General features: G+C 43.3%; 2 protein-coding genes and 1 long non-coding RNA gene across 8 annotated transcripts in view; 2 read left to right on the forward strand and 1 right to left on the reverse strand.

Annotated features, from left to right (window-relative positions):
* LOC108003628 (uncharacterized) overlaps nt 1-20312 on the reverse strand; it is a 77217-nt gene extending 56905 nt beyond the window's left edge. Inside the window, 3 exon segments of the mRNA XM_028669627.2 lie at nt 19629-20146; nt 20148-20255; nt 20257-20312. Of these exon segments, the coding sequence (XP_028525428.1) occupies nt 19629-20146; nt 20148-20255; nt 20257-20312 (682 nt within the window).
* Nucleotides 1453-7155, forward strand: LOC133665945 (uncharacterized). The gene is made up of 3 exons (XR_009829416.1): nt 1453-1696; nt 1880-2411; nt 2530-7155. It is a non-coding gene; the product is annotated as an uncharacterized LOC133665945 (long non-coding RNA).
* The window catches only part of LOC108003627 (protein nubbin-like), a 109792-nt gene continuing 103526 nt past the window's right edge, over nt 20230-26495 (forward strand). For all 6 annotated transcript variants that reach the window (XM_017066026.3, XM_017066024.3, XM_028669626.2 and 3 more), the window contains exon 1: nt 20230-22121. In XM_017066026.3, coding sequence (XP_016921515.1) covers nt 21500-22121 — 622 coding nt within the window. In that variant the 5' untranslated portion in view covers nt 20230-21499. The remainder of the gene's footprint in view (nt 22122-26495) is intronic.

A 26495-nucleotide genomic window follows, 5' to 3' on the forward strand; every position in this document is an offset into this window, starting at 1 on the left:
GAGCACGCATCGTAATGCAATGGTGAAAAATACGGCCGATTATTCAGAGCCGGATTCGTTTATTAACACGAGGGAATCGAGTAAAATTCGAATATATCTAAGAACCTAGGAAATTCGCGACGCAATTTGGTTTAAGTAGCATATATTAAATAATCTTATTCGAATTATTTACAAGTTTCTACAATCGATACAGCGATCGATAAAGTATTCGAGTACGAGGAATGGAACACCACCTCCACGATCCCACCTTGAGAAATACCATCGCCGATTACCATACGCGATACCAGCGTCCGTGCCCGGCATGCGACACGAGCACGACGAGAAGGAAACGGCTTTCAGCTTTCATTTGCATCATTCGTACGCCGGGTGGCATTTCTAGATCGAAACACCGCCGACGTTTTATTACGCATATCGCTCGCACAACCGATGCAACGGTGTATCTTCCCCTCCCCCACGCATTCAGGCCGCTGCGTTTTTAGATCAATCGAAGCATTAGTGTCCCCGGATGCGTGCCCGGCTGACACGCCGACTGGAATTCCGTCGCTTGTAGAAAGAAAAAGAAGGAGAAGGAGAAAGTTTCTACATCGAACGAAAAAGTTGCTCTTTTTTCTCGGATGCGCGATAACGAGGCTTATCAGATTTGTGAAATAAGCCGGCCATGGCGCGAAATTTTTTTTCGATACGATCCATTTTGTCTCGAGCAAAAAGTTCAAGAGGTGCGGCCTTGAAAATTTTTGTTTCTGGAAAAAGGAATTATTTTTACGTGGCGAGAGTTATTTCAAATGGCGTTTATCGATCTTATCGTACACTTGCTGCTACAATGACACAATAACGAAGAATTACGATTTTACAGGAAGAAAAACACGATCTCGAAACGGGTTAAGAGCGTGGTATTGAAGAAAACTCGATTACCAATTTTCAATAAATTGCATCGATTCGAATTTCTAATCGCGTTGCAACATCACCTATTTACGTTTAATTATTAATTGTAAACGTAACGCGAGGGAAATATAATGACACATCGCGAAGAGTCACGTTCTTCCTCCCACAATTTACCAAGCGAATTTTCCAAGAATCGAGCGAGGGAATAGACACGAAACTTTCATCTTTCCTGTTCGAGAACGAAACAACGCAATTTGCAATCACGTCGTGGAACGTCGTGAAAAAGGAAAAAAACACACTATCCCTCGACCAAATCATTTATCCGGATGAATGCAAGGATCGATCGACTCGCGCACATCCCAAAGTCAATAACTCACTCCTCCAGTTGCGTCTCGCGATTCGTTGGCCGTATCGTATCGTTACGTTATCCTTCACGGTTTCTGGAATCACGGCTCGTTAAGAGATCCGTTTCCAAGATATCTTCGATATTAACCGAGTGTTAATAACTGAGTGTTAATGTTTGTAGAAATCTAATTTGCTTTTGACTTTTGCATAATCTTGGGGATAATCGCGGGGATAAATATATATATAAATAACTCTTCGCCTGCTTTTGTTCCAGAAGACGATTCGCGAAACGGAAAGGAGAGGAAAGCGTGGAAAACTATGAGAAGGCGCGCAAGGGAGAGGAAGAATGCTTCCGAGAAAACCCTCTCTCGCTATCGGTTGGATCACGATGGGCAAGCGGCGCTGTGGCCGCACAAAGGGAATCGAGAGCTGGCCGGCATCGCGTGTTACCGTTTCCCTCATTTGCCTGGTAACGAACGTCACGCCGCACCGTTTATTTAAATAATTAAAAAGACGCGAATCAACGCTGTATAAAAAATTTAATCATCGTCTTCTTCCTCCGCGGCGAAAGATTTCCTTTTCTTCTTTCGAAAATCCTTTTTTATCGATTTTAGAATAACCAATTTACACTTTTTCTCTCGGCTTGTTGCAGGCGGTGCGAGCAGGATCTCCCGTGCAAAGGGTTTGGCTGAGGAAGGTTTGTGGAAAAGGTGTTGATCGGTGAAAAGGTCGTCTCGTTTCGTCGCTATCCGGGGAGATTGGTCGAAAGAAGTCGCGAGGAACGAGGGGCGATGCGTGAGCGTGCGTTTGCATGCGAGCGAGCATTCTGAGAAATTCTCGCGTCGTACACGTGTTTACCTACACCTGTGTGCAAGTTTGCATGCGCATGCTTGTATATATATCGGCAAACGAAATCTCTTTCTCTCTCTCTCGGTGGCTTCCTACACGAGAGACAGCTACGCGCAGCTACCTGTAACAGAGTGTATTCACCTGGCGGCGTCGTTACCTGACACGTACCCGCCTCCTACCCCTCCTAATCACGGAATTGTCTACGCCGCTTGCTGCGATCCGCGCTGGATCAGACGATACCCAGCGGGAATTAAATTGGAGGAAGTTTTGTGAACGCGACATTAGTGGATCGAATCGTCGCAGAGATCGAGGAACCGGTGGACTTTTGCATATTTGTAATTATATCTTCAATTTTGTGGAAAGAAGAAAATGTTGGGAAAATTTGAACTTTTTAACCCGTATTTTTCAAGGTGAATGTAAAACTTTCTAATTGGAAACTTGGTTTTATTTCAGGTTTTTTGTGAAGGTAGGCAAGAACGAAGTGGAAATTATTATCGGTAACGAAATAAGAGAAAAATAATCTGCGAATCTGTTTTCATTCGGCACGTTCGCCGGAGGTGGAGTGCAGGTTTTTTTAAAGAAAGACGAGGCGCGGCGAGGAAAACGCTTTTGCAGGATCAGGGAGTGCAGTGCACGGGGGTACAGAATAGGGTAATTTGGGTGGTCGCTACGTCCACGGAATGTGAAACGAGGGCAGCTGCCCTGTGCAACCGTGTCTCTTTGCCTTGGAGTTCCGCACGGCCAATTTCACCATTGCGAAAGGGCGCAATACGCCTCTGTGTCTGTTGTTATCGAAAGGATGGAACACGTGACTCCATTTTCATATCCACCACCAATCGTTAATCATCAGAATTTCTCGATATTTCCTGCTACGAATAGTTGAACAAGTCCAATTTTCGAAATTAAGACAACTTTTCTTCCAGATCGTTAGTTTCAACGAGAATCGTCGTTTGATTTCGTGCGACAAAACAACACGGAGAAAAAAGAAAGAAAGAAAGAAAGAAAGAGAAGCAAAATGCGTCGAATACTTTGAATATCTTCCCTCTGTAGAATTCCATACATATACTTATTCAACGTTTGAATTTATTCCACGTATGAGAGACTTTCATAACACCGTATGAATGAATATTCACACGCAGTCGTGTTTCATCAAACATCGCGAAACACGTTCACATGTTGAATAGAACCAAGAAACCGACAATTTGATCAGATCCACGCGACGATGATCCAGAACGATTATCCCCAATGAACTTTCAACGAGTTCACCTCGCTCGAAATCAGGATGATCGGCAATGAGACCGACGCCCCCCTTCCCCCTCTCCCTTTTTATTAACCGTCACCGCGAACGCGTCATATAAATGCGTATTGAGTTGTTCATTTAATGGCGAGTGTCGCGCTGAATATACAGCCCACACAACGCGCCACGACGGACACACTTGCCGCAATTTTATTGTCGGCAAAGAAGCCACTGTGCATAAACGATCGGCCCCAGCCTGCTCACTGACCTCGTACACCTGGCTCGACCATACTCGAGCCTTTACACTCTCCTCCCCTCCCGAATTAAAACCATTATCCCTCCTCTTTTTCGATAATAAACGGATTGGATCTGATTTTCGATCGAGGAAACGATGTGACCGAGACGTAAAGAGAAATTGTGAATAATCTTCCTCGAGTTGGGGCCCAGCCACAGGAAGTCGAGGCGAAGAGGAGGACGCGTGCATGCGCAAGAGCAATTTCGTCGCGAGGTATCGAAGGGATACGCGCATCCTTCCTGTCACATCTCATTACCATAATACGGGCCGTAATTACGACAATTAGCATGGTAATTAAGAAAATTGCCATTCGTCTCGTTTCCGCGAGGCCCTCTGATCTAGGCTTGCTCTACCAGGTCTGCGAAACCGAACGCCCTCTCCTCGTCTTTTCCATCGAGAGCCATCTTGCGCGCCCGTTTCCCTCGGCCAAGAGTTTGCATCCAATTAAAGCTTAATTAGTCAAGTCGACTTCCTAATGACGCTCCCTCCGCGTTTTCCTTGGTCACGGAGACACACGGAGGAGGAACCAACCCAACCGGTATTGTTCCTCCCAAGGAGGAGAGGCGAGATTCGTTCGTTGACGAGCAACGCATCGGTGAACGTGTATACATATATCGTGGAATATTTCTTCGAGTCGAAAAAGATTTGTTCTTCTATCGATGGAAAATATTGAGAAACGATAGCAGCAAGAGCATATAACGAAGTTCGTGTGTTTGTTTACATTGAAATGGAAATATTTTTTCGCTAATTAGAGATGTAATTCAATTAGCTCCTCTCAAATGTAAATTTATTTATATTCGATTTGAAGAAAGAATTTAAGTAAATGAAAGATACGTATAGAGATACGTATGCTCAAGTATATTATGTAAAAGAGCAGGGAAAGAAGCGAGATGTAAAGGTGAACAGGGAACATTTAAACATTATTCATAACAAGTAAACAAAAGAAAGTATTTTTTTTTTCTCGTCAGAAATGAATAAATGAATTTGTAATTACGAGGAAAATGAAATTTAAATAAGTATTTTAAATATATACATATATATATATATATCTACGATTATTTGAAAACACTCTGTTTTTATACAAAGTAAAAACTATTAATCACCATAAAATAATATATTTATAAATATGAATTATACATATAACGGATACATATGTATCGCGAGACGGAATGCAACAGTGATTTGCAATCGCCACGAAATATATAGAATTCTTCGTTTTATTGTGATATAAAATTGGATGATTCATCGAGCGAACAGTGCGATACGGACGAATGATCCGGATCCCATAGAGCCTGACTCGATACTCTGAAAACACCTACACGTGCATGACCGTGAAACGAACGATGACTGGAAGATGCTCTTAAATCGTGCATAGACTTAATAATTCATCGTGGGTGGTCGCGTTGCCTTTTGCCTCGACAAAAATTCGCCGCGTACGAATAAAAGATAATCGTTTTTTCCCTCAATATAAACGAAATATATATATATATATATACATGGATGGACAATCTTCGAATTATCTTCGATTTATCAGCGATTAATTACGGAACGGGGAGTCGTTAAACGTTGGATGATCGAGTTCGAAACGCCGCCACCCTTCGATTCACCTTGCCCTCTTTCGTCACGGATTTAAGGATAAGAGAAAAGAGAAGGAGAGGGAGAAATGAAAGAAGAGAGAGGCGTTTCACGGTGAGAAAAGCGAAAGAGAGAGAGAGAGAGACGAAGAATTTTCGAGGGGGCTCCCAATTAAAAGCGCCGCCTGGCAGTAAAGAACTCGGTGGCTAAACTCGTTGCAAGATCGACTACCGAGTACCGTGTTAGTCCCTTTTAGTCACGGTTCGTGGTATGGCGGCGCTAATAAAACCCGCAGCCAACCGTTATAACTTGCAAATTCAACGCGATCTCGCCTCAGGATAAACGGTCCCGCGTGTTCCCACATTTTTCCCGCGACGTTTCGAAAATTATTGTTGTTGTTGTTATCGGAGAAAACTGGAAAAATTAATTTCTTGTTAAATTAGCGAATAGCACATTTTTGAAAAACGTTGTGGAGTACGTGCTCCACAATGTACAATGGGTTAATATTCAATTGGCCTTTTGCCAACTTGTAGAAGCCGTGTCCATTTACATTCAGATGGAGTTGATATTTCATAAGAGCTACCAGAACGCGATTCAATCTCGCTGAAACGTTAATTACGAGCCTCCATAGGGGGCTCTTCGACGAGAACAAAATCCCCGACAACGGGTATACATCCACTGGTAACAGACAACAAAGGAACATTCAAAACATGATTGCCCTGTTACTGCGATTATGCCTTATTAACGCGTCGAGGGAACGTGTCGATCTCCGTGACGAGAGCGTATAGGTGTTTGCCGCTTATTAGCAACGATATAAATTGAATTGATTAAGGGCGATCACGTGCCTTGATGCAAACTATGCAAATCGCTGCCAACATATTTGTGTACACAAACGCGAGCGTTTCGTTCCATTTACTATCGATCTGTAGAAAATGGTTGGTGTTATTAACATTCTCAGGACATTAATCCCTCGTTATTGCGCCACTTACGTTTCTTAACGTTCTAGGAAATATCTACAGGATGTAAAAATACAATAGTAGAAATTTCATTCGCTATAAATAGTTCCACCGTGATATATGGGCGCCTCGTAACTCTAGCTCATTTCATACCCGAAGAAGATGGGTACGAAGGACACAAAGGAGGGCACGAGATGCAGAGGACAGGGGCGCGAGCTCGCTAGCTGGTTGAATGCGTAGCAGATTCGGTTCTCCCCCAATCTTCTGGGGGCCCCAGAACAGTTTCGGGCCCTCTTCAGACGTTCGCCGCCGCGCATCGAACTGTCCGTGCAAATTTCAATTTTAACTGCTAATCTGCCAGCTAATAGCCCCCTGCTCCTGCTGGTACCGCCGCCTCGCCTTTTCTCCATCAACGACCCCCGCTCTCAATACCCATCCTCGCTACGCGAGTTTTTCTCTTTGCCCGATCGGCCTGAGAGTTGTTCGTTCGACTGTCTCACGAGAACCTACGCTTCTGTCGTTTCTCTACGCTTCTCGAACTTTCGTTCACACGTACACGAGGGTGTGGACAAGAAAAAGAAAAAAAAAAGGGGGAAGAAAAAGTTGGCGGAATATATTTTTTGTGTCCCGATAATGCGGCAATTTTTTTCTCCCCGACCGTGTAATCGATAGTGTTCACTATTATTAGTCGAAATTACACGATCGTATGACTTGTGACTTCGTTACCTCGGGTACTCTTACGGTCTCTTAGTGGGAACTTCTTAGCTGTCGTTACAGGTGGAACAACAGGAAAGAATTGATCCTTTCAGGGGCGAAGTTTTTGCGGGGAAAAATTCTTCTCGATCCTTTTCGATCGAAACGGAAACGAATTATTATTTCAGTCCGCGAAAAGATACGGGAGTTTTAATTATAAATACTTTTCTTAATTTCGCGATTAATTTAAAAATGAGATAATCATCGTAAAATTTGCACGAACAAGTCAGAGAATTATTCAATTATCCCACGAATTTTTAATCCCAGGCATCGAGGCCTTTCGAATCCTTTCATTTTGCTCTTTTGCAATATTTCGAATTAAAATCGAGGAAGAGGGGGCCGCAAGAATTTCCTTTCGTGTCGCTAGTCTACTAAACGCAACGAGATCATAAATCTTCATCAAGACACCATTTATTTCCACGATGATCCACGGTGTGCATAAATACCGAAAGTGCTTTTCCCAAGATTAATATTCCCGTTCGCGAAAGAGCGTCGACACCGGTGTGTCCATCGGTCTCTTTAACTTACTGCACAATCTCCCCCCTCCCCTCACTCTCATTCGTCGCCAGACCGATGATTTATTGCAATATTTTGACGTGAAATATATATATATATATAGGAAAGATGAATTGACAGCCGACTCTTTATGGGCGAAAGTTTGCCACCCTCCCAGAACCGGACCGAACCCCCGCGCCACCCTGCTGCACTTCACCCCCGCCTTCAACGACGTGACCCTCGACCAGTGTCCACCAAAACTATTTTTTTCCTAATTTGAGCGTTAATCACAGGAAGGGACGAGAGTTATCGATCGAACGAAGGAATCGAAGTAACTTTTCGACCGATAAATCATTGTGAAAATCTTCTCTAAAAATGAAATTTTTAAGTCTCTCGAGAAAATTTTATAATTATAAATATTCGAACTCGGCTTAACTTAAAGCTTCGCTTTATCAATTGTAACAACGTAAGAGGAATAAATTTAATAGGAACGATCGTGAAAACTTGGTTTGGTTAATCGATATGAGCGGCGCGCAATGATGCATCCTATTAGAACGAAATGGGCGCGCAATACGAAGCGGGGAAGGGAGAAAAAGAGAAAAGGAAAACTGCAGTTGATCGATCCACTGGCTCGGATGCATTACGCAAAGCGTGCCGCGCGATTCGCCCACGCATCTCGTCAACTAATTATCTAATAAAACGACGCTGACTTGGTGCGCATCACTTGGCCTGCTGTCTCGTGCACGTGTGCGTTTCGTGTACGCGTACGTACGAGCGTGCACAAGGATCTTTCACAAGCTTCTGAAGCACAGAGGTCGCCGCGGAGGAGTCGCAATACCATTAAGAGGAATGCATTATTCCAGTTCATTGTATTCAGATGACCGCCACCCCCTCCCCCCCGACAGTTAGACAACGGTAAGGGCCCTTATTTGCCATTCATAGGGCCGCGAGAACGCGGTCGTGCTCGCGCGTTACACCCACGAGCACGATTTTTCTCCTCTTTTCCTCCTCGACTTTCAGCCCATAGACGTTTGTTTATTCTGCGATTTAACATCCTTCCGTAATGGCGTATCTCCGATTGTATTATATTAGGTAACCGAGAAAGTATCGCCGTTCCTTTTATGATGGAGAAATGTGTGATAAAAGGAATAACTGTTTATGGAATTTGAGTAATGCCGTTTTATGGACAGTTGCCAATGATTGATGAGACTTAAAATTGAGTGTGTTGAGTGTGAATTACGCACTTTAGAGTTGTGTATTTTTCTACGTATTTATTTTGTTCAATTATAAGTTGATTCGGAAAGAATTTCTACGAAGGTTTGTCGCAAGATCCAAAAAACTAAAAGAATGAAAATAAAAACGAAGAAAAGTGGGAGTCGATCGCTTTTCAAAATCGCGATGAATACGTACGAATTTCATCTTTCTCTTCTACAAAAAAAAGAAAAAAGGAAAGAAAGCTCTACCTAAAAATCTCCTTTGTCCAGAGAAGACACGGTACGAAGAGGATCCATACACTGAGGATGAGTGAAAGTTCTTCTTCTTCGTGCAAGTGATATTTTTTGATAAAATTTCATTTTCCTATAGAGTTGAGCAACTATCTCGCGTTAAATTAGAAAAACTAGTTATACTTTTTTCTCTTCGTTTTAATAACCGTCTCTTTATTGGAATTTTACGAGATTTCCTTGTAGCCGTTAATGCAATGGACATTTAACGATACGAACGGGACAAAGTTACGACTGTCGTGGTACAAAGTCGACGAGCGGAACAATCATCATTGAGTTTTTCACAGAGTTGGAATCGAATGAAAGTCAGCCAATGCCGCATCGAGATAACGAAGGGCAGAAGCGCGATAAGATGGTGGCCATTTCGATTCAGGATCAAATCCTAGGCAGCTCTATCTTGCGCTGCTTTTTGGAAATTACGGGGAAGGGGGCAGAGAGGGGGGAGGCAGAGTCGAAATGTGGCCGGCCAACTGTCACATTTCCCTGGTGCAGAAAAGAGAGGAGGAAGAAATGGGGTGAAACGAAAAAAAAAAAAAGAAAAAAGGACTATTGGCCTTTGTGCTTCGAATAAAGAAGCCGATTTTTTGCCCATCTCCACGAAACGGGGAACCGATATTTGCATAAGCGTTGTTCAAGGATCCGTGACGAATCGTTGGTCGAAAGATGGTCGAAAGATTCGTTTGCATTCGATGATCTTTCCCGGGGAAAATAGGAGGGGGCGCGATTCTTTTTCCACGGGGTATTTAATCCCCCCTCCTCCATTTTTTTTGTATACTTTGATATACGACGCTTCATTTTTCCCCCCGATATTATTTATGTGTGGATACTACAGAACGTCAAGGCTCGTCGATCTTGTGAAAAATTAATATCGTCGTGCGTTAACACGAGCCCCCCTATATATTTTCCAATCAAAATATCAATTCAGGTAAAAGAAAAAAGGTTCTTTATACCCGAAGATTCGAATTTTTCGATCTCTCTCATCGTTTATCCTTGAGAATCGAATATCGAAAATAAGATTTCCCGCGCAAGAATAAATATGTAAAAGAGGACACGCGAAACCTGAGAGACAGATCCCCCGGATGCCATTTGACAAAGATCGACGAAGAAGAACAAGACTTCTGGTCACACTATGAAATGGATATTCAAAAGTGAACGTACGTCGAACTAGATCCCAGTGTCTTGTTCTCTGTACAAGAGATCGAGAGGCCGTAAAATAAATATTATCGACGCGGTAAGTCATAAACATCGATGAATCGTCTCCCCTTTTTCTCCTTTTTTCTTTTCCTTTTGCCCCATTTTATCACGTAGTCGTAACGACTCGTAATAATTTCGAAAGCGAAACCCAAGAAGAACTCTGAGGCCATGATTCCTATTTCACTCGAAACGTGGCGAATCGGCCGTATCTCGAGAACGACAACGCTTACATCCCGATCTTAATGCGTACGCGACACGCGAACCTCGACATCCGTTGATCGTTCCTCTTCGACGCGGACCTCGTTTCGTGGAAACTTTCGTGCCATCGAAATCATCGTCCTCGCCAAAATCATCGCCCCCTCCCCTTTCAACGATGAAATCGTATCGTCGAAAACGTCGTATTCGAAGAAGGGGGCAACCTTGTTCACCCTCGCCACTCTTATCATCGCGACGATACTTTTTATACGGGCACGGTTTCTCGAATCCGAAGTGGCGAGAAGGCTACAGACAGAGCCTCTCCTCCCGGTCTTTTGCCTCGCTAATGTGAAAACTCGAGGACGTTAAGTGGCTCAACTAGCCAACGTGTCTTTGATGTTTACCGCCCACCACTGCGTCGCGGCGTATACACACTCACGCGACGCAACTGCGTAACGCTGCCATTGCGATTCCACCGAGTATCGCACAACGACAAACAACGAATCTTCCCTCTCGCTCTGTTCTCGCGCGACCCCCTCTCGCCCTCCCCGCCCCGGATCCAGCCTCTCACGTATGCACGCAATGGACTTGGCGTGGAGGGAGGGAGATCATTTCCTCCTCCTCGCTCTAGTATGTATTCCCTCGCGTCCCCTCCTCCACTTTGCGGCCACTTAGCATCTCTTCCACGAACCTTGTTACCATGACGAATAAGAACCGCAAGCGAGGTTGCCCGCTTAATTACCTCCACTACTTTGTCGGTGAGGAGGTAGAAAACTGCTTTAGGATAGAGCAGTCCTGTTGAATTTTTTTTACCAGTCCTATTCCTCTTTTCTTTCTATCGATAATCCTTTTATTTTTCAAGGGGTACATCGACTCGAAGAACGGTATAATGGATGGGAGCGTAACTCAATTCGACTTGAAAGTTTTGAAGTTTTTCTCCGAAACTCGGAAAATCGAGGGAAAAAAATCTTTGTTGCCCAAAGATTTGCGCGGATGGAGAGTAGGAGTGGTAGCGGTACACCTGATTTGAGAAACGGTAGCGGGACAAGTTTCGGTGGAGGAATTAATCCTTCCGGTCGTTGAAGTGCAACTCGTTAAACGTGACAGTGGCTGGCAGCTGGATTGAATTGAGGCGCGTGCTATATTACGCTTGATATCGCTGTGAAACCCAACACCGCCGGCTTAGACCTCGACCCCATGAGCCGCTACCACTGCTGGCGCTACGCTGCCATTGCCTCCATTACCATCAGCGAAACAGTATATCCTGCCTCCAAAATGTTTTACACGCGACGTTTAAACGTGCCTCGCAGATTTTTCCAGCATAAACGCGAACGGGATAATTTTCCGGTAAGTAAACGTTGAACGAAGCATTTTTACGAGCATTTTGACGCTCCTTGCTTGGAAAGTTGGGAGAAAGATATTTTTTTACGCTCCTAATTTCGGTAAATTGGGCGCGCGCAAAAACGTTCATTAATCGGAAAACGCAGCTCTGCAAACTGCGTTTCGCTCTGTCGACGATTCAAGGCCGGTGTTTAAACAAGTGCAGGCAGCATTGTCAATAAAGTTCAGTTTTCTCGATCATATATATATATACATATAGAATACAGAATTTCTTCCTGTATTTCGATAAAATAATAATTATTACGGTTTATCGTCTCTACGCATGATCGATGATATCCGAATAACAATAACGTATCTCGACGAATGAAGACATAAAAGCTGTATGCAAAGGATTCCAGATAGAACGAAATGAAAAGTTATAATCAAATAATCGAAATACACGAATTCAAGCTGCAACCTTGCGAAGTGAAACGGCCACGCGAACCACCCCCCGTAAAAAGAATTTGGAGGAAAATTGGACGGGATCTCCAAAACAAAAAGAGAGTTACGTAAACGATGTTACGATCGGTCTCACGCCTTCACGGACGCGTGTTGCACGCGTGTTGTACGCACGCGGCCCACGCGGAATGCGCTTATGCGGAGCGAGCAATTACCTTAATCCGGTGAATATTCCGCGGAATAAAAGGGGCGAGCGAAAAGAAGAAGAAGAAGAAGAAGAAGAAGAAGAAGAAGAAGTGGGACCAGCTCGGCCGGTTGGAGACGGCTAGTGGATGGAATGCCGCTCGAGGATGGGATGGAGACAATTCGCATTAGACAATTGGCAAATCGCGAGAGGCAAACGTCAACGAGCCCGGAGGTCGTGCTTGTGCCCGCGAAATATCGCGAGAATGCGCCCATTCTTTATCGCCTAATCCCGACCGGCCTGAGTGGGGGCAAGATTGACGTGAGACTTTTCTGAATCGCGGATAAAATCGACGAGAAATTCACGAGAGGAGGATTGCTATTAAAAATTATACGCATATTACATTGTTGATATCGGTTGGAGGAAAATGAATGAACGCGAGGGAATTGGTAAATATCGAAAAATCTTATAGGTTTTGTGCGGATCGCAGAATCGAGATGCAGCCGTAACGATAGCATTCGTTCTCCCGAATTCATTGTCCTTGATCCGCTAATTACCACAAAAGGAACCGCTTATTTTATAATCGCACGTTACGCTCCCTCACATGCGTAATGCCAGGAAAATTACCAAGCTTGCTCGCGCTCTGTCACGCGTGCCACGATATCGCGAGTGCACGACCATTACACTGGCCGAGAATTGAGAGTTCCGTTTCTTTTAATTCAAAACTTCCTTGAAACCGAGCTGATCTAACGACGATCCAGGGAACACGAGTTTCCTACCATATTATACCGTGCAATTTCTTGAGTGTTTATCTCTTCTTAAGCGTTTATCGATACGAAGAAGATCATATTTTTAATCGTCTAATTTAAAACGGACTTCATTTTACGATATTCGACAATCGATCCCCTCTATATAGTAAGATAAAGCAAATTTAAAAAAACTGACGCAATTTTATCGGAATAATTAATCGATATAAAGAGAATCGTTCCAATATTGTGTAAAAATAAAGAACATCTCAACTATATCCCCATAAGACACTTTTCAATCTGTAGCAAAGGAGCTGATCCAGAAGATTAATCTTGGATTAACCGATCGAGAAGGACGTATTCCGCAATCGTGGAAACGAGTTTGCTTATCGCCCCTAAGCGTCGTATGGTAAAAGGAAGAGCGTTTCTTTCCAGTGGTTGAAGGGTGGCCCGCGCCGGGAATGAGAAGGGAACCGTCCGGAAAATGGAAGTCGACGCTGGAGGTGTCCGAGGAAGGCCTTGAAATTGCGAAAGACGATAGGGAGGGCACGGGTCGGCTCTCTTTGATCCGCACGGTTGCTGGCTCGCGTCGTTGGAAAGAGAGAGAGAAAGAAAAGGAAAAGGAAAAAACCCCAAACCTCATTATTATCCCCGCGGGCCGAAAATCCCGGTACCCCGAGCTTTCGATTTCACGCCCCCGGCGCCCGACGAATTAATCGCTGTTCGAAAAGGATCGCCCTTCGAATTTTCCTCGAACCTGCGCGGGCAGCAGTAAGCTTTTCCGAGTGACTCTTCAACATTTCCTTTCATTAGGTTTCAGGTGTGGCCTGAAGGATTTGCCTGTGACCAATTGTCTTAATTGTTCCCCTAAATATATTTCACCCCCTGTGACAGCCCATTGAATTGATGGGTCCATCTATTTGGGGAACGAGCTTTCTAGCTTTAATAAACAACACCCATTATGCGCACAGTTTTTCCTTCTGTGAATCAATAATTCTGAATGATTTTATAATAGGATTACGGCCAGGATAATGGGCAGGTTTGCTAAGGAACGTCCAATAGAAGATGGAGCGGCATTTAGAATTTTCTGGAGAGGAGATATATACCCGTCGTAAAAAGATGTAGAGAGGAGAGGGAAAGAAAAAAAAAGAAAAAGAAAGAAAGAAAGAAAGAAAGAAAAGAAGGAAAAAAAAGAAATCTACTTCTCTGGGGAGTTTCTTCGAGTGAATGCTGCGTCGTAAAGCAATTAGTGGAGTAATAAGTGATACGAATGGATCGATATTGCCGCTACCTGGACCCTTGCTACGAGCCAAGATTTCGGTGCATCGGTGAAAGTAAATTACGGATGGTAAAACGGTCCAGGGAAACTGTAAAATAGTCCCGGACAGTCCCGTGTGCGTTATGCAGTTTATTCGAATTTTTTTCTTTTTATGTATCGTTCTTCCTTCTTCCCCCCGCCCCCCTCGTCAAATTGCCGACTCGTCCAAGAAAACCGTTCGACCTGAATTAGAGTGTGTGTGTGTGTGTGTGTGTGTGTGTGTGTGTGTGTGTGTGTGTGTGTGTGTGTGTGTGTGTGTGTGTGTGTGTGTGTGTGGAGAGAGAGAGAGAGAGAGAGAGAGAGAGAGAGAGAGAGAGAGAGAGAGAGAGAGAGAGAGAGAGAGAGAGAGAGAGAGAGAGAGAGAGAGAGAGAGAGAGAGAGAGAGAAACGAGCTCCGTTTTCGGTGAGAATAGAGAGAGCCAGTAAAGTTCGACCGGCCTCTTAAGAAGTTTCCCGCGCGAAAAAGTGGGCAGAACAATTGCCGGGGAGAGGGGGAACGGGGGATGGAGAACGGGGGGAGGGAGACGCGTCTCGAGTTTCCGCAAGTGAATGAAAATTCTAGAAAAAAAAAAAAAAAAAAGAAAAAATCGTCCTGAAGAGGATGAACAATAAGAAAGAATGGAATTGAAGAAAAAAAAACACTGCTAAAAAACGTGGCGAATAAAATATTCGATAAGTAGATGTGAAAAAGTAAACGGAAAAAAAACATACTTGAGATTAAGTGGACACGAGTAGAATTAGAAAAGAAAAAGAAAAAAATATTTTCACACCTCTCAACAAGATTATATATATATATATATATATTTTTTTTTCCAACGTATGTGGTGAATTGTCGAGATTCTTGTGCTTTAAAAAGGGAGAGAGATTTGATTTACAAGTTGGTCAGAAACCCTATCGAGATTGGCCCAGTTTCCGCGTCCCAACAAATCATCAAAGGAAAATAGTGTTTTGGCGCACCTGGCTCCTCGAGACTCGAGACGAGTGGTAGTTAAAACTTTCCCCCGGATAGGAATAAACGATTGTACGCACACCATACGGAATCAAAACCTCTAATTTCCCTCGTGACGGGAGATCTTTTATTATTTCTCGAGGGTGGCGATTCATGGCTCGTCTAAAAGAGCTCCTCCTTGGGGGGTGAAACGATTTTCGCAGGGGGCGCGCGCTGGAGGAATTTCGCGTGTCGCGTTTCCTTTCTCTACATTCTTTTTTTTCTCTCTTTTCTCTTTTTTTTTTTTCCCTACTTGCTAAAATCGATTGTGCCATAACGGTAACAACTTTCGACAAGAAAGAATCCCGAATCGTCGTATTCCGTGCGTATTTCGTTCGAATTTCACCATTATCGAGAAATTTCTTTGAAGAATAATAACAATAAAAAAAAGAAAAAAAACCTTGGAGAGGAATCGATTAATCGACGAGTTACAGTTAGGAAATGTAGGTCGTAGACTGGATGGAAAATTGTTCGATCGAATTCTGAGTAAAGCAGGCATCGGTATTTTCTTGTAATTTAATTCCAGGTAACGTATGGTATCGAAGGAATGCTAATAATAGAATCGTGATAGGTAGTAGAGGGACGGGTAAAAAAAAAAAGAAAAAAAAAAAATCCGAGGTGGACGATGCGAAAGCAATTAACGTCGCGAGATTGGCTTGTACTTTACGATTTTGATGATGTTGTGACTTGTTGCGTAGGGGACACAAAGGCGTCGCGGCGCGCGCGCGCCTGCAAACAGGTTTTCAGGAAAGCCGAGGGCGAGGGATAATACACCTTTGTCAAGGAGTGTGTTCGCGCGTGCAAAGAGAGGTGTTCGCCCGGTCACTACCGATGCTGCTTGAGATGTCAGAAGCCGCAGGTGGCCGAATGGTAGCCTGCAATTCACGTATACAGCATATAGACAGGTCGTAGGGTTTGTGAGAGGGTCATGGGGTCAGGAGGCAGCGGCTGTGCGCTCTGCCCTACCGGGTGTCTTGAAAAAAGAAAAGCCTACTGCTCAACCGTGCAATGGAAAAAGTAAGAAGTAACGGAAATCGAAAAAAAAAAAAAAAAAAGAAGATGATCAGCGTGTAGAAAGAAAATAATAAGCGTACCATAATTTCTCGAGTAAGAATTTCGAGGAGAATTTTTAACAGCTGAGGGATGCCCACGATAATTTAATGAGCGCAAATTATCTGCTCGCGAAATGAAAACTCGGTGTATTAAAAATTAAATTCTATAGAGGAGTTCACCTGTACGATTAGGGGTTCGCGCACAGGTGCGCCTTTTTTCCCTTACCGAATTAAAATACGACCAGTCCACCAGTTAAGGATCTATTACCGTGATCTTGATCGTGCAAATGGCGTACTACTATCGCGCCACTTTGCCATTTCCATACACGCACACCGAGTTACCCCTTGTCCTCGCCAGGTTCGTTTATTTCCATTCAACTCGTGAATGAGAAAAAGGGGGAGAACCTGAGACACCTGCGATCATGCAGGGTCATGCAAATACCTGCACGCGATGAATAAAAAAAAAAAAAAATAAAAAGAAAAAAAGAGGGTTCTCGCCCTGGGAGAAAGGGTTCACCTTATTCAGATTAGGGTCCGGGGTATGGGTATTTGAACACCCTTCCGTTTAGTGCCACTCGAGCCGCTTGATTTTTCGGCAAGTGCTTTTATCCGCTGGCACGCGCGTCATACATAAATATGACTGGCCTCTCTCTTTTTTTTTTTGTACCAACCCTTTATTCAATCAGATACGGTATGGAAATATCGCCACTTGACGAAGAAGGAGAATCGTTTCACACCTCGATCCATTTATAATAATAACAATATCTCCCTTCTATCGTATCTCTCGTTACATTTATCGTATAAAACGAGCAACAAATAACAGAATAGAGAGAAAGAGAGAGAAAGAGAGAGAGAGAGAGAGAGAGAGAGAGAGAGAGAGAAAGATACAAGACGATTTCAAGGAAATGTCTGTACACGTTCTCGCAAAGCTTTCGCCTCGTCCCGACTCCCGGAATCAGAGCGCGTAGATATTATTCGCGCCTCTTTCGTGAATTCGCGTAAGGTAGGGGCGTCATTAAAATCAATACCGGCACGCTCTCCGCTTCGTCTCTCTCGTGCCACCACCTATCCCCTATCCCTCTCGGTATGTCCCGCTTTCATCTTCATCCCTCGACGCTATTCATCCTTGTCGCGCCTTCCTTTGTATGCGTGTGTATGTATACGTGTGCAACGTGGGGGTGGCGTAGGGTGGCGAGGGTGCAAGGGGATGCTCGTTTCTAGTCTAGATGTGGGAGCCGTGCAACGGGTGGTGGGGCAGGCCGGAGGGGAAGAAAGAATCAGAGGGAGAGAAAACGCGAAAAAAAGGAACGTGAGCGGGGAGGGGGAGGTTCAGGGGATTGGGGAGGGGAGGGGAGACGTGATAAGAGGAAGGGTGCCGCGTTCGCAAGGTTAGGTAGCCGGTACACGCGATAAGGAGTGGGGGTGACGTTCCCATGGCCAATAAGAACCTCTTTAAAGCGCCCTTTTTGCGCGGGGAACTGCGCATGCCGGATTCAAATCTGGGCGACCTGGGTATCGAGTGGAGGTGGCCACGGTGGTGGTGGCCGGTGGCTGTATGGAAATATGATAGCGCGATAAAAAGAGGAAGAATGGCGAGGGATGCTTGTGTACGCGAGGGAAAACGGCGCGTGGGTGGGGATTCTGCACGGCTGCTACGACCAATAAAGGCCCAGTTTAAAGCGTCTTATTTTTTCTTTTTTTTTTTATACCGGCACTGCGCATGCCGCATTCAAATGTTAGGAGTGGTGGGCTTCCGATGTGTGTGCATGGAAATATGATAGGTGAGACTTGGAGGAATGGCGGCCGAAAATAGGGGTGTGCGAATATTTTTATAACCCGGCAGAGTTACGATAGGGTTGGAGATTTTTCGAAGAATAATGGCGGCTGAGGTAGATCTCAGAACGTGTACGTAATATCTTAAGTTTAATTTCATTAAAATTCGTAACATTTTTCATATTCGAATTTAAATTCGAATTATCTTGATAGGTTCGATATGTTCAATACGTTCGATATATTCGATACATAGAATGCGTGAATATTTTTATAATCCGATATAATTACGATAGAAGATTAGAAATTTTTCGGAGAAATAAATTTCAGAACATATATGTAATATCCTTAATTAATTTCACAAAAATTCATAAGGTTCGAATTTAAATTAAATTCGAGTTGTGTAATTTGATATCGAAAGTTTGATATGTTCAATACGTTCGATATATTCGACTCGATAGGATGCGTGAATATTTTCATAATTACGATATTCATAATTACGATAAGGTTAGAAATTTTTCGAAGAAAAATGATGTCTGAAATAAATTTCAGAACATATTCGTAATATACTTAATTAATTTCATAAAAATTCGTGAGGTTCTCGATATTCGAATTTAAATTTATTTCGAATTATGTAGCTTGATATCAAAGATTCGATATATTCGGTACGTTCGATATATTTGATTCGATATAATTGCTATATTTTTTCGATACTGTTAATGGGTGATTATAATATTCGTATATTATGCATTATTGATTGTTTGAATACATTTGTTAATGCGAACGTATTCAACACACAATGAATCTATTGTTCGAGAGATCGTTGAACCGACCGGTTTTAACCTGTACAAGTACTTACCGGTTTGCTGTTAACCTGAGACTCATCAGCATAAAGTATTAGCCGGATATTTCGTTCTCCAGTGTACTCCAAAAATGTATTACTCAATTCGAATCATAAAATCACAGATTTCAACTAAAAGTTTCGAAAAACTATCATATACATTCCACGTGACGCGAATTATTTCTCACTAGACGAATATTCTAATATTCAAATTGTAGCAAAGTAGTACAGTATATATAACCTAGTACATGAAACAAGTTTAATACACTTGCAATTTACTATTCTACTTTTCTTTATTTCGACCAACAACAAGTACACTACTTTTGCACTTTATAAAGAACACTTTAAACGGATATTTTGCGAAAAATTACTACTAAAACTTCAAACGAATCGATTTTATAATTTACGAAATATATCACGAAACACGCACGTTTGCCAAAAAACGCCACCTGTGACACATACTTGAATTAATAGAGTCGCGCGCATATTATACAGAGCGCCCTCATAATTACTTAGTCGTTACTTGACGTTTACGAAAACGATTGTGCTAAAGACGTGTCACTTGTTTTTCGGATTAATTTGAAAGTGTTAATCGTTACCGTTGGATATATCGACAGAGGAGCGACTTGTGCTGCGATTGGTTGCTTTTCTCGCATATGCAAATGGACTTACCTTCTCTCTCTTTAATCGCGGTTTCGTTGCAGCAGTAAGTAGTAGCCGGTACACGCGAGGTAAAAAGGCGCGTTCGCGCTCGCGACCAGAGAACTCGCCTTTCCTTGCCGGGCGGAGCCGCGCGTGATCCGCGTTTCTTTGCGATTGGAGCACCATTCCCCACCGACGCTGCTTGTTTCCCCACCAGCATAAGCGTCCAGGCGTCCGTCCGCTGCTTTTCGTTCCAATCTAACCTCTTCGTCGTACACTCAGCCTTTCGAACCGAGGTTAGTGTTGCTCCATCTCTTTCCTTCTTTGTGCAACTCCCCCACTTTGCGTTCCACGGTCCGTGTACGCGTCCGCGTTCCCCGTGGCCGGTAGGCGGCCGACCGGGCGTACGTGGGCCCTCTAGTGTAGCTGCACACATGCACGCGACAGCATCTGACCGCCGTACCAGCCGCCGCAGCCGTAGCTGCCACCGTCGTAGCTCGTCGCGGATGCTCGTGTGCCTGCGATAACGATACTTTGCTCTTTCTACGATCCCGCACCGCGGACAGCTCAATTCTCGCGAGAGGAAAGCTGACGCGCGGTGTGTGTGAACCTATGACGAAACGGTACCGCACGTGTGGAACGCGGAACCACGGGAGTAATTGCCAGCGTCGAAACAGTGAGACAGTGAATATTCGTGACAGTTTCTAATGGCATTGGAAGGATTCTGAATTAGATTTACGATCTAACTTGTAACTTACGATGCTCGTGTTCGTCTCGGTGATTAGCATCGGAATCGTTCGTGAATTCGCCGATGGGTGACGCTGGGTATCTGACGCGTCACTGACAGATCGGAGAGACAATAGGATTTTTGAATATTCGCGGGTTATAAAAGACGATTCTCGCGCTAAAAACGCGGGAAACTTCGGTAATAGCCGTTGACAGTTGGCGTTGGTGTCGATTCAAAATTTACGTGAAATCTGTTTGTGTTTGGCATCCGGATGACAGGTGAATTCAACGTGGCCAGGGACGATATGCGAAGGAAATAACGACGGCACACACTTGTCACGCTGTTCCGTTTAATAACTATATATTCATTAAGAAGTGTTCGTATAATGAACGTGAAGGATAAACGTATATAACCAAGTAGTGACTACCGTGCGAGACTGGAATACGTTCGAAGCGTGTCGAAGGAATATATCTGTGCTCATTTATCAGTGTAGTGTTTCTATAGGAATATACTGTGATATCAAAGGATAATAGACGTCTTAAGGATCTTTTATATTTGTAATTCGCTTCTGTTCCGTTGAACCTGAATTCCAAAATAACCTGAAAAATCCACATTCTGCACTCGTCTTCGTGGAGCTTTCATTCTCAAAAGTGCAATACCGACTATTGACCATCGCTCCACGCTTTTAACCAACGATAAAAACGATAAAAGGATATCAAATTCGTACACGGAGGGCGAAAAACAGCTTAGCTTGTCCAACAAAGGGAGCCAGCAGGTGACCACGTTGGATTTCGCGGCGTTGGCTGCTTACGGGGGCGTTTCGGGACCCAGGGTCGCGGTGGCGGGTACCGGGGTCCTCGCGCTACCCGGCCTGATACCCGATAAGGGTTTATCATCGCCCGGAGGACAGTCGAAAACAAAGTCCGCAGGGCTGGCGGGCCTCGACAGCGAGGCGGTGCGCCGGTGGGTCGCCGAGGCCGCGCGAACCGTCCGGCAAATTCCGCCTCCGGTTGTGATACCATCCAGTTCGCAGCAACACCAGCAACACCAGCAACAGCAACCTGTTCAACAGCAGCCGCAGCACAGGCAACAACATCATCATTCCATCCATCGACAGCGCCAAGAGTCTAGCCCACCTTTGGTGGGCGCCTCCCCTTTCGTTCTGCCGTCGTCGATGACGCAGACCCCCAGCATGCATCTGCTGGAGAACAACAACCTGGTGGAGGTTGCGATGGTTCAACAGCAGCAACAGTCGCAACAGCAGATGCAGATGCAGCAACAGAAGCAAAAGCAGACCAGCCCGACGAACAACAACACGATCGAGGCTTGGAGGTCTATACAGGGTGGGCACCAATGGTGGAGTCCACCGAGTACCGTTCATCAGGAGCAGCAGCAGCAACATCAACAACAGCAACAACAGCAACAGCAACAACAACAACAAGTATCGCCTATAGGACAGCAAGTTGTTCAATCCCAGAGTTTGATCGTTGGCTCGGTTTGTGGACAAGTACAGAGACAGTCGCAGATACAGTCGGAGATTGACCAACCTTTGGACTTTTCGGTCGGTTCCCTTCAACAACAGAGGCTACATTCTCGCGTAAGGACTATGTACGAGAGACTGCAGGATAGGATACACGATAATAATAATGGAACAACCGGTAGCGGGCAGAAGATCGGCAGAGGGTCGGGAAGCAGGAGAAGTTACAGTCCCAGTGAGGGTAGCAGCAGCAGCAGCGAAGACGAAGGAGTCTCCACCGGCGGTAGCCCTTCCGGTCCACTTCGAGGCACCGAAAATGGTGAGTCTATCAGACATGCAAATTTCCTTTTTAAATTATCAAGCCGTATTATTCTGCAAAAAAAAAAATATCCATATCTCATCTCCGACTGTATGACGCGTACAAGAATACGTAATGAATTATAATATCGGTGATAAACAGAATTGATATAATTCCAATTTTACATTCGTTTTCGTAACGAGTTACTCATTTGAATCTTGGAATTCTGCTCTTCGAAATACGAATATTTCGATTTGATAGCATTCTTAGAATCCAATCAATTATGAATCTTAAATTAATCAAAGTTATCATATAGATTAAGTGCGGCGTTTCGTTTCCTCTTTTATATAGAGTAACGTACAAAAAACGCGGAAAGGGAAGGAAATTTTATAATTCCTGATTTCTTCTTAAACTCCTCCTCCTCTTTCTCCTCCTTCTCTCGTGAACAAACGTTTGAAATTTCGAAACAAAAAATACGAGAGAATCGTTATTAATAACGCATGATATCACGTTTCCAATTGAACATTCCATAATCTTTCGTTTGTTGAATCGATGAAACGCGACTAAAGGAAAAATATTGGAAGACCATTCTGATTAAAAATATAAATTCACCGTGTAATCAAAATAGTCGAGTGGGATGACTATCGAGCTATTTCTCCCCTCTTTCTTCCAACGATTTCCCAAAGAGTTGGTTCAGTAACGAAACCGGAGATTTCCGAGACAAACGAAACGTGTGCGTCATGCCAGCCGCTATTTGTCCGCGAACGAAACATGAAACGATCCCATGCATTTTGGGGGAAAACCGTTCGATCCGTCAGCTGTCAATGGAGAGCCTCCCCGCTCGCATCCGACACTGCCACCCCCGCGCAACCTTGGCACGGGCCTTTGTTGCCTCCGACCCCCAAATGGTCGACGCATTGTTGATTCCATTGTAGGAACGAGCGTCGAGAATCGGGCATTTACCTGAAATACGGCGTTTCGTTGCGTCTCGTTGCGTTTTTTCCCGTACGCAAAACGGCAAAAGGCAGGTTCGCCAATTGCGGCGGCACGGTTTTACGATGGGAAGGTGAATTCCCTTTTAGATGATATTCCTTTCGTTCTACTCGCTCGTCGTTTCGTTGCTGCTTGCGTGCGCCTCCACCAACGATTCCCCTTCGCGATAAGGGAATTCTTGACGGATAAATTCGTATAACGTTTCGTTCGAAGGAACGTGTGCGTGCACGTTAATTAAAATTCGAGGGATAATTGTGAGGACTTTGCAGTAAGAAGGGAGGAGTTCTGTTTTTTTTTTTTTTCAGTTATTACGTGTAAAGTATCTAGAAAAAAATTCTTCGTTGTAAGTTGTAGATGCAGGTGTCGATGGAAACAAATGATTCAGGTTTTCGATCGTTTTGAGATAATTCCGTTGCAAGAATGCAGATTCGTTTCCGTTTTTCTTTTCCGTTCGACACAAGATACAATATTTTTGACCAATAAAAGAATAAATTGGATAAATAGGAAAAGTTACCATTTTTATTGGTGCAAATATATTTTCTTTTCATTAGTTTCATTTTTTTTTTCTTAATGCTAAATCAAAAGAATAATTTTATACGCAATCTTTTCTCTAATTTCCTTAAAACTATTCCTTTCCGATCCGAAGAGAAACGATCTCTTATTTTATTTTATTTTACTTTAATATTTCGTCATGCGAGTAAAAAAATTAATTTTTTCGAAAAAAAAATTCTTATCAATAATATAATATAATATATATCATAGAAATCGATAATCATCAATTATTTAATGGAAAGGGAATAGTGATTATTCATTGAGCGCCACTCTTTTATAATCGTATTTATCTTAAAAATCTATCGTATGAGCTGATTAAAATTGTGTCAATAATTTTGCGTCTTATTAATCGTATGATTCACAATATTAATAAGATAATAATTTCTCGTATCAAACTCGTATAATGATTTTAGACTTTTGAAATTGAAAAAAAATTATAGGACACGTTAAACGCATTACATTAACTATTTTAATTCGTCTCAATGAAACGTGTTTAAAGTATATTAGGCACGTGGAGAGTCACATCGATAGATAAGATTAGAAAAATTTCTTTTCGATGCATTCCCTGATAAAATGTAGATCGATGATTACAAGTAAAAGAAAGAGACGAAGAAGGATCATGAAAAATGCCCGTGTATCTATATATACAATATATACATATATATATTGGATACATGGTTCGATCTGTCGTCGATAAAACATTTGATTATTTTGCAAAAACTAAATATTATTGTACTTATAACTCGGTTTTACATCGAGTTATAAGTTATCATTTCGTGTTTATTATCGCGGTATAATGTGTCGTGAGCCCCGCGATACCGTGAAAACAAGAATGATCGTAATTAAAACATGATACATGTCGAGGCGAGCATTATCTGATTCTAAACAGCCGGATCTTTATTAGTTTCAATAAAATGCAATGTAAACAGCGTTATGAATTAACCTGATAAGCGCGCTCGTAACAACGTTAAGAAACGAGGAAAAAAAAGAAGAAGAAGAATTGAACAAAAAAAAAAAAAAAAAAGAAAAAGGAAGGAAAAATAAAAATATAATAAAATCGACACCTTCGTTATCAGCCGGATTACGAGAAATTGAACAACTACTATGCATTTATCTCGAGAGAAGAAACGATACAATCGAAACGAAAATAACGTTTCGATCCGATGACTTTGGGAAAAAAAATAAAAATAGAAAAAAAAAAAAGGAAAAAAAAAAGAAAAGAGTTATCTTTGATTTCGATATTATCGATAACGCGAGTTATATTAATGTTTAATCCACGGACAATTATCGTGGCTCGATGCGTTTTTTTTTTTTTTTACTCCTCGAACACTTTGCTATTCAGCGAATATGTATATGTACGTCTCTACATAATTGCACTAATATTCAAAAATGCAACGGCAAACAAACGCCGTTGCCTGTGAGAAAAAGTCGGCCGATATCGTATCTGTCGATAAGGTCTTAGCACTAAGGCTTGTATGAATAAATATTCCACGTAAGCGTGCGCGTGATCGCGCGGTTATTTTCGATGAGCAACGCGATACGACGAAAAATCCATTTTTGAAGTGAAAAAACGTAAAGTGCTCCAGATAATGCCCGCCTTATATAACGTTTAACACCCGAGTATTTTCGTATTTTATTCCTGGCCAACGATTGACCATTTCTTTATTAACCGATCATCGTTCTTATCTTCTTGAAAATGACACTCCCCGGCTTCGTGTTCCTCGTTTTCCGTTTTCTCTCTCTCTCTCTCTCTCTCTGCCCCCTTCTTTCTTTCTTTTTTTCGATCGATCGATCTTCGATTTTCACGCGAACGAAAGGTGTCGGTTTCGGCGCGTTCACGAAAAGCGTAATTACTCGGTCCCTCCTTCTTTTCGCCGTGCTAATTTATGTTGGAGAATAATATAATTAATCCTGGCAAGGAACACGCGCAGGAACAAGCTTACCTTATATATCGAAGATATAACCGATCGAGGTTCGCAAGGAAAGGTCCACGGACCTGTTCCTCTCCCGAGGCCCATCGTGTATTACGGCGTAACGTGATACGTGTTTGATTCTATGTTATTTACGAGCAGGTGTGCCGCGCAACAATGTTTATCACATAATTAGATTCTATGCTGTCGGCCAATCCCTATCGCGCCGCGGTGATCCGCCAAGGATGATCCTGAAAATGACGTTTCACGGTGGATGGCCCTAACCCCCTTGATAACAATAATTTTCCTCGATACGCTCTCCATATTGATTTCATCCCCATCTATGCCGTGTGTACGTGCCTGTATCCCGCTTTTCTTCTTACCTAGACTCTTCTCCACTCGTTTTTTTTCTCCCTCCTTCGTCCTTCCATCTACCTTGTTTCCCCCTCTTTCGGATATTTCGAGTCGTTGCTCCTCCTCGTTCCAGCGACATATTCCGACACTCGACGACGACGACGACGACGACGAGGATGTCTCCTCCTTTAACAAGCCGTCCGTTGAATGCGTTTCGTTTTTCTCGTTCTGTCCAACGATCATCAGGAACCCTCTCCCTTCTCCCTCTCTCTCTCTCTTTTTCTCTTTTTCTCCGGTTTGGTTGCGCGTTGCGAAACTCGAAACGAGATAACGATCGATCGGCAATGTTGCGATTTCTGCCAATTATATTCTTCGATCCGGCCACATAAATTAATCAACGACAATATTAGACGGCAAATCGCGCCAAAGGACGGAGGGAAGAAGTTATTACACGCCCTTTAACAGTTTGATTATCGTCGATTTGATTCGTCGCTAATCCAGTAGTGGGAAAAATCTCGTCGATGATTCTTATTACTTCCTTCTTCTACCTTTTTCCCTTTCCCCCTCCTTCCGGTTCGTCGGAACG

Source organism: Apis cerana, linkage group LG4, assembly GCF_029169275.1.
Source record: "Apis cerana isolate GH-2021 linkage group LG4, AcerK_1.0, whole genome shotgun sequence".
Classification (NCBI taxonomy): Eukaryota; Metazoa; Arthropoda; class Insecta; order Hymenoptera; family Apidae; genus Apis; species Apis cerana.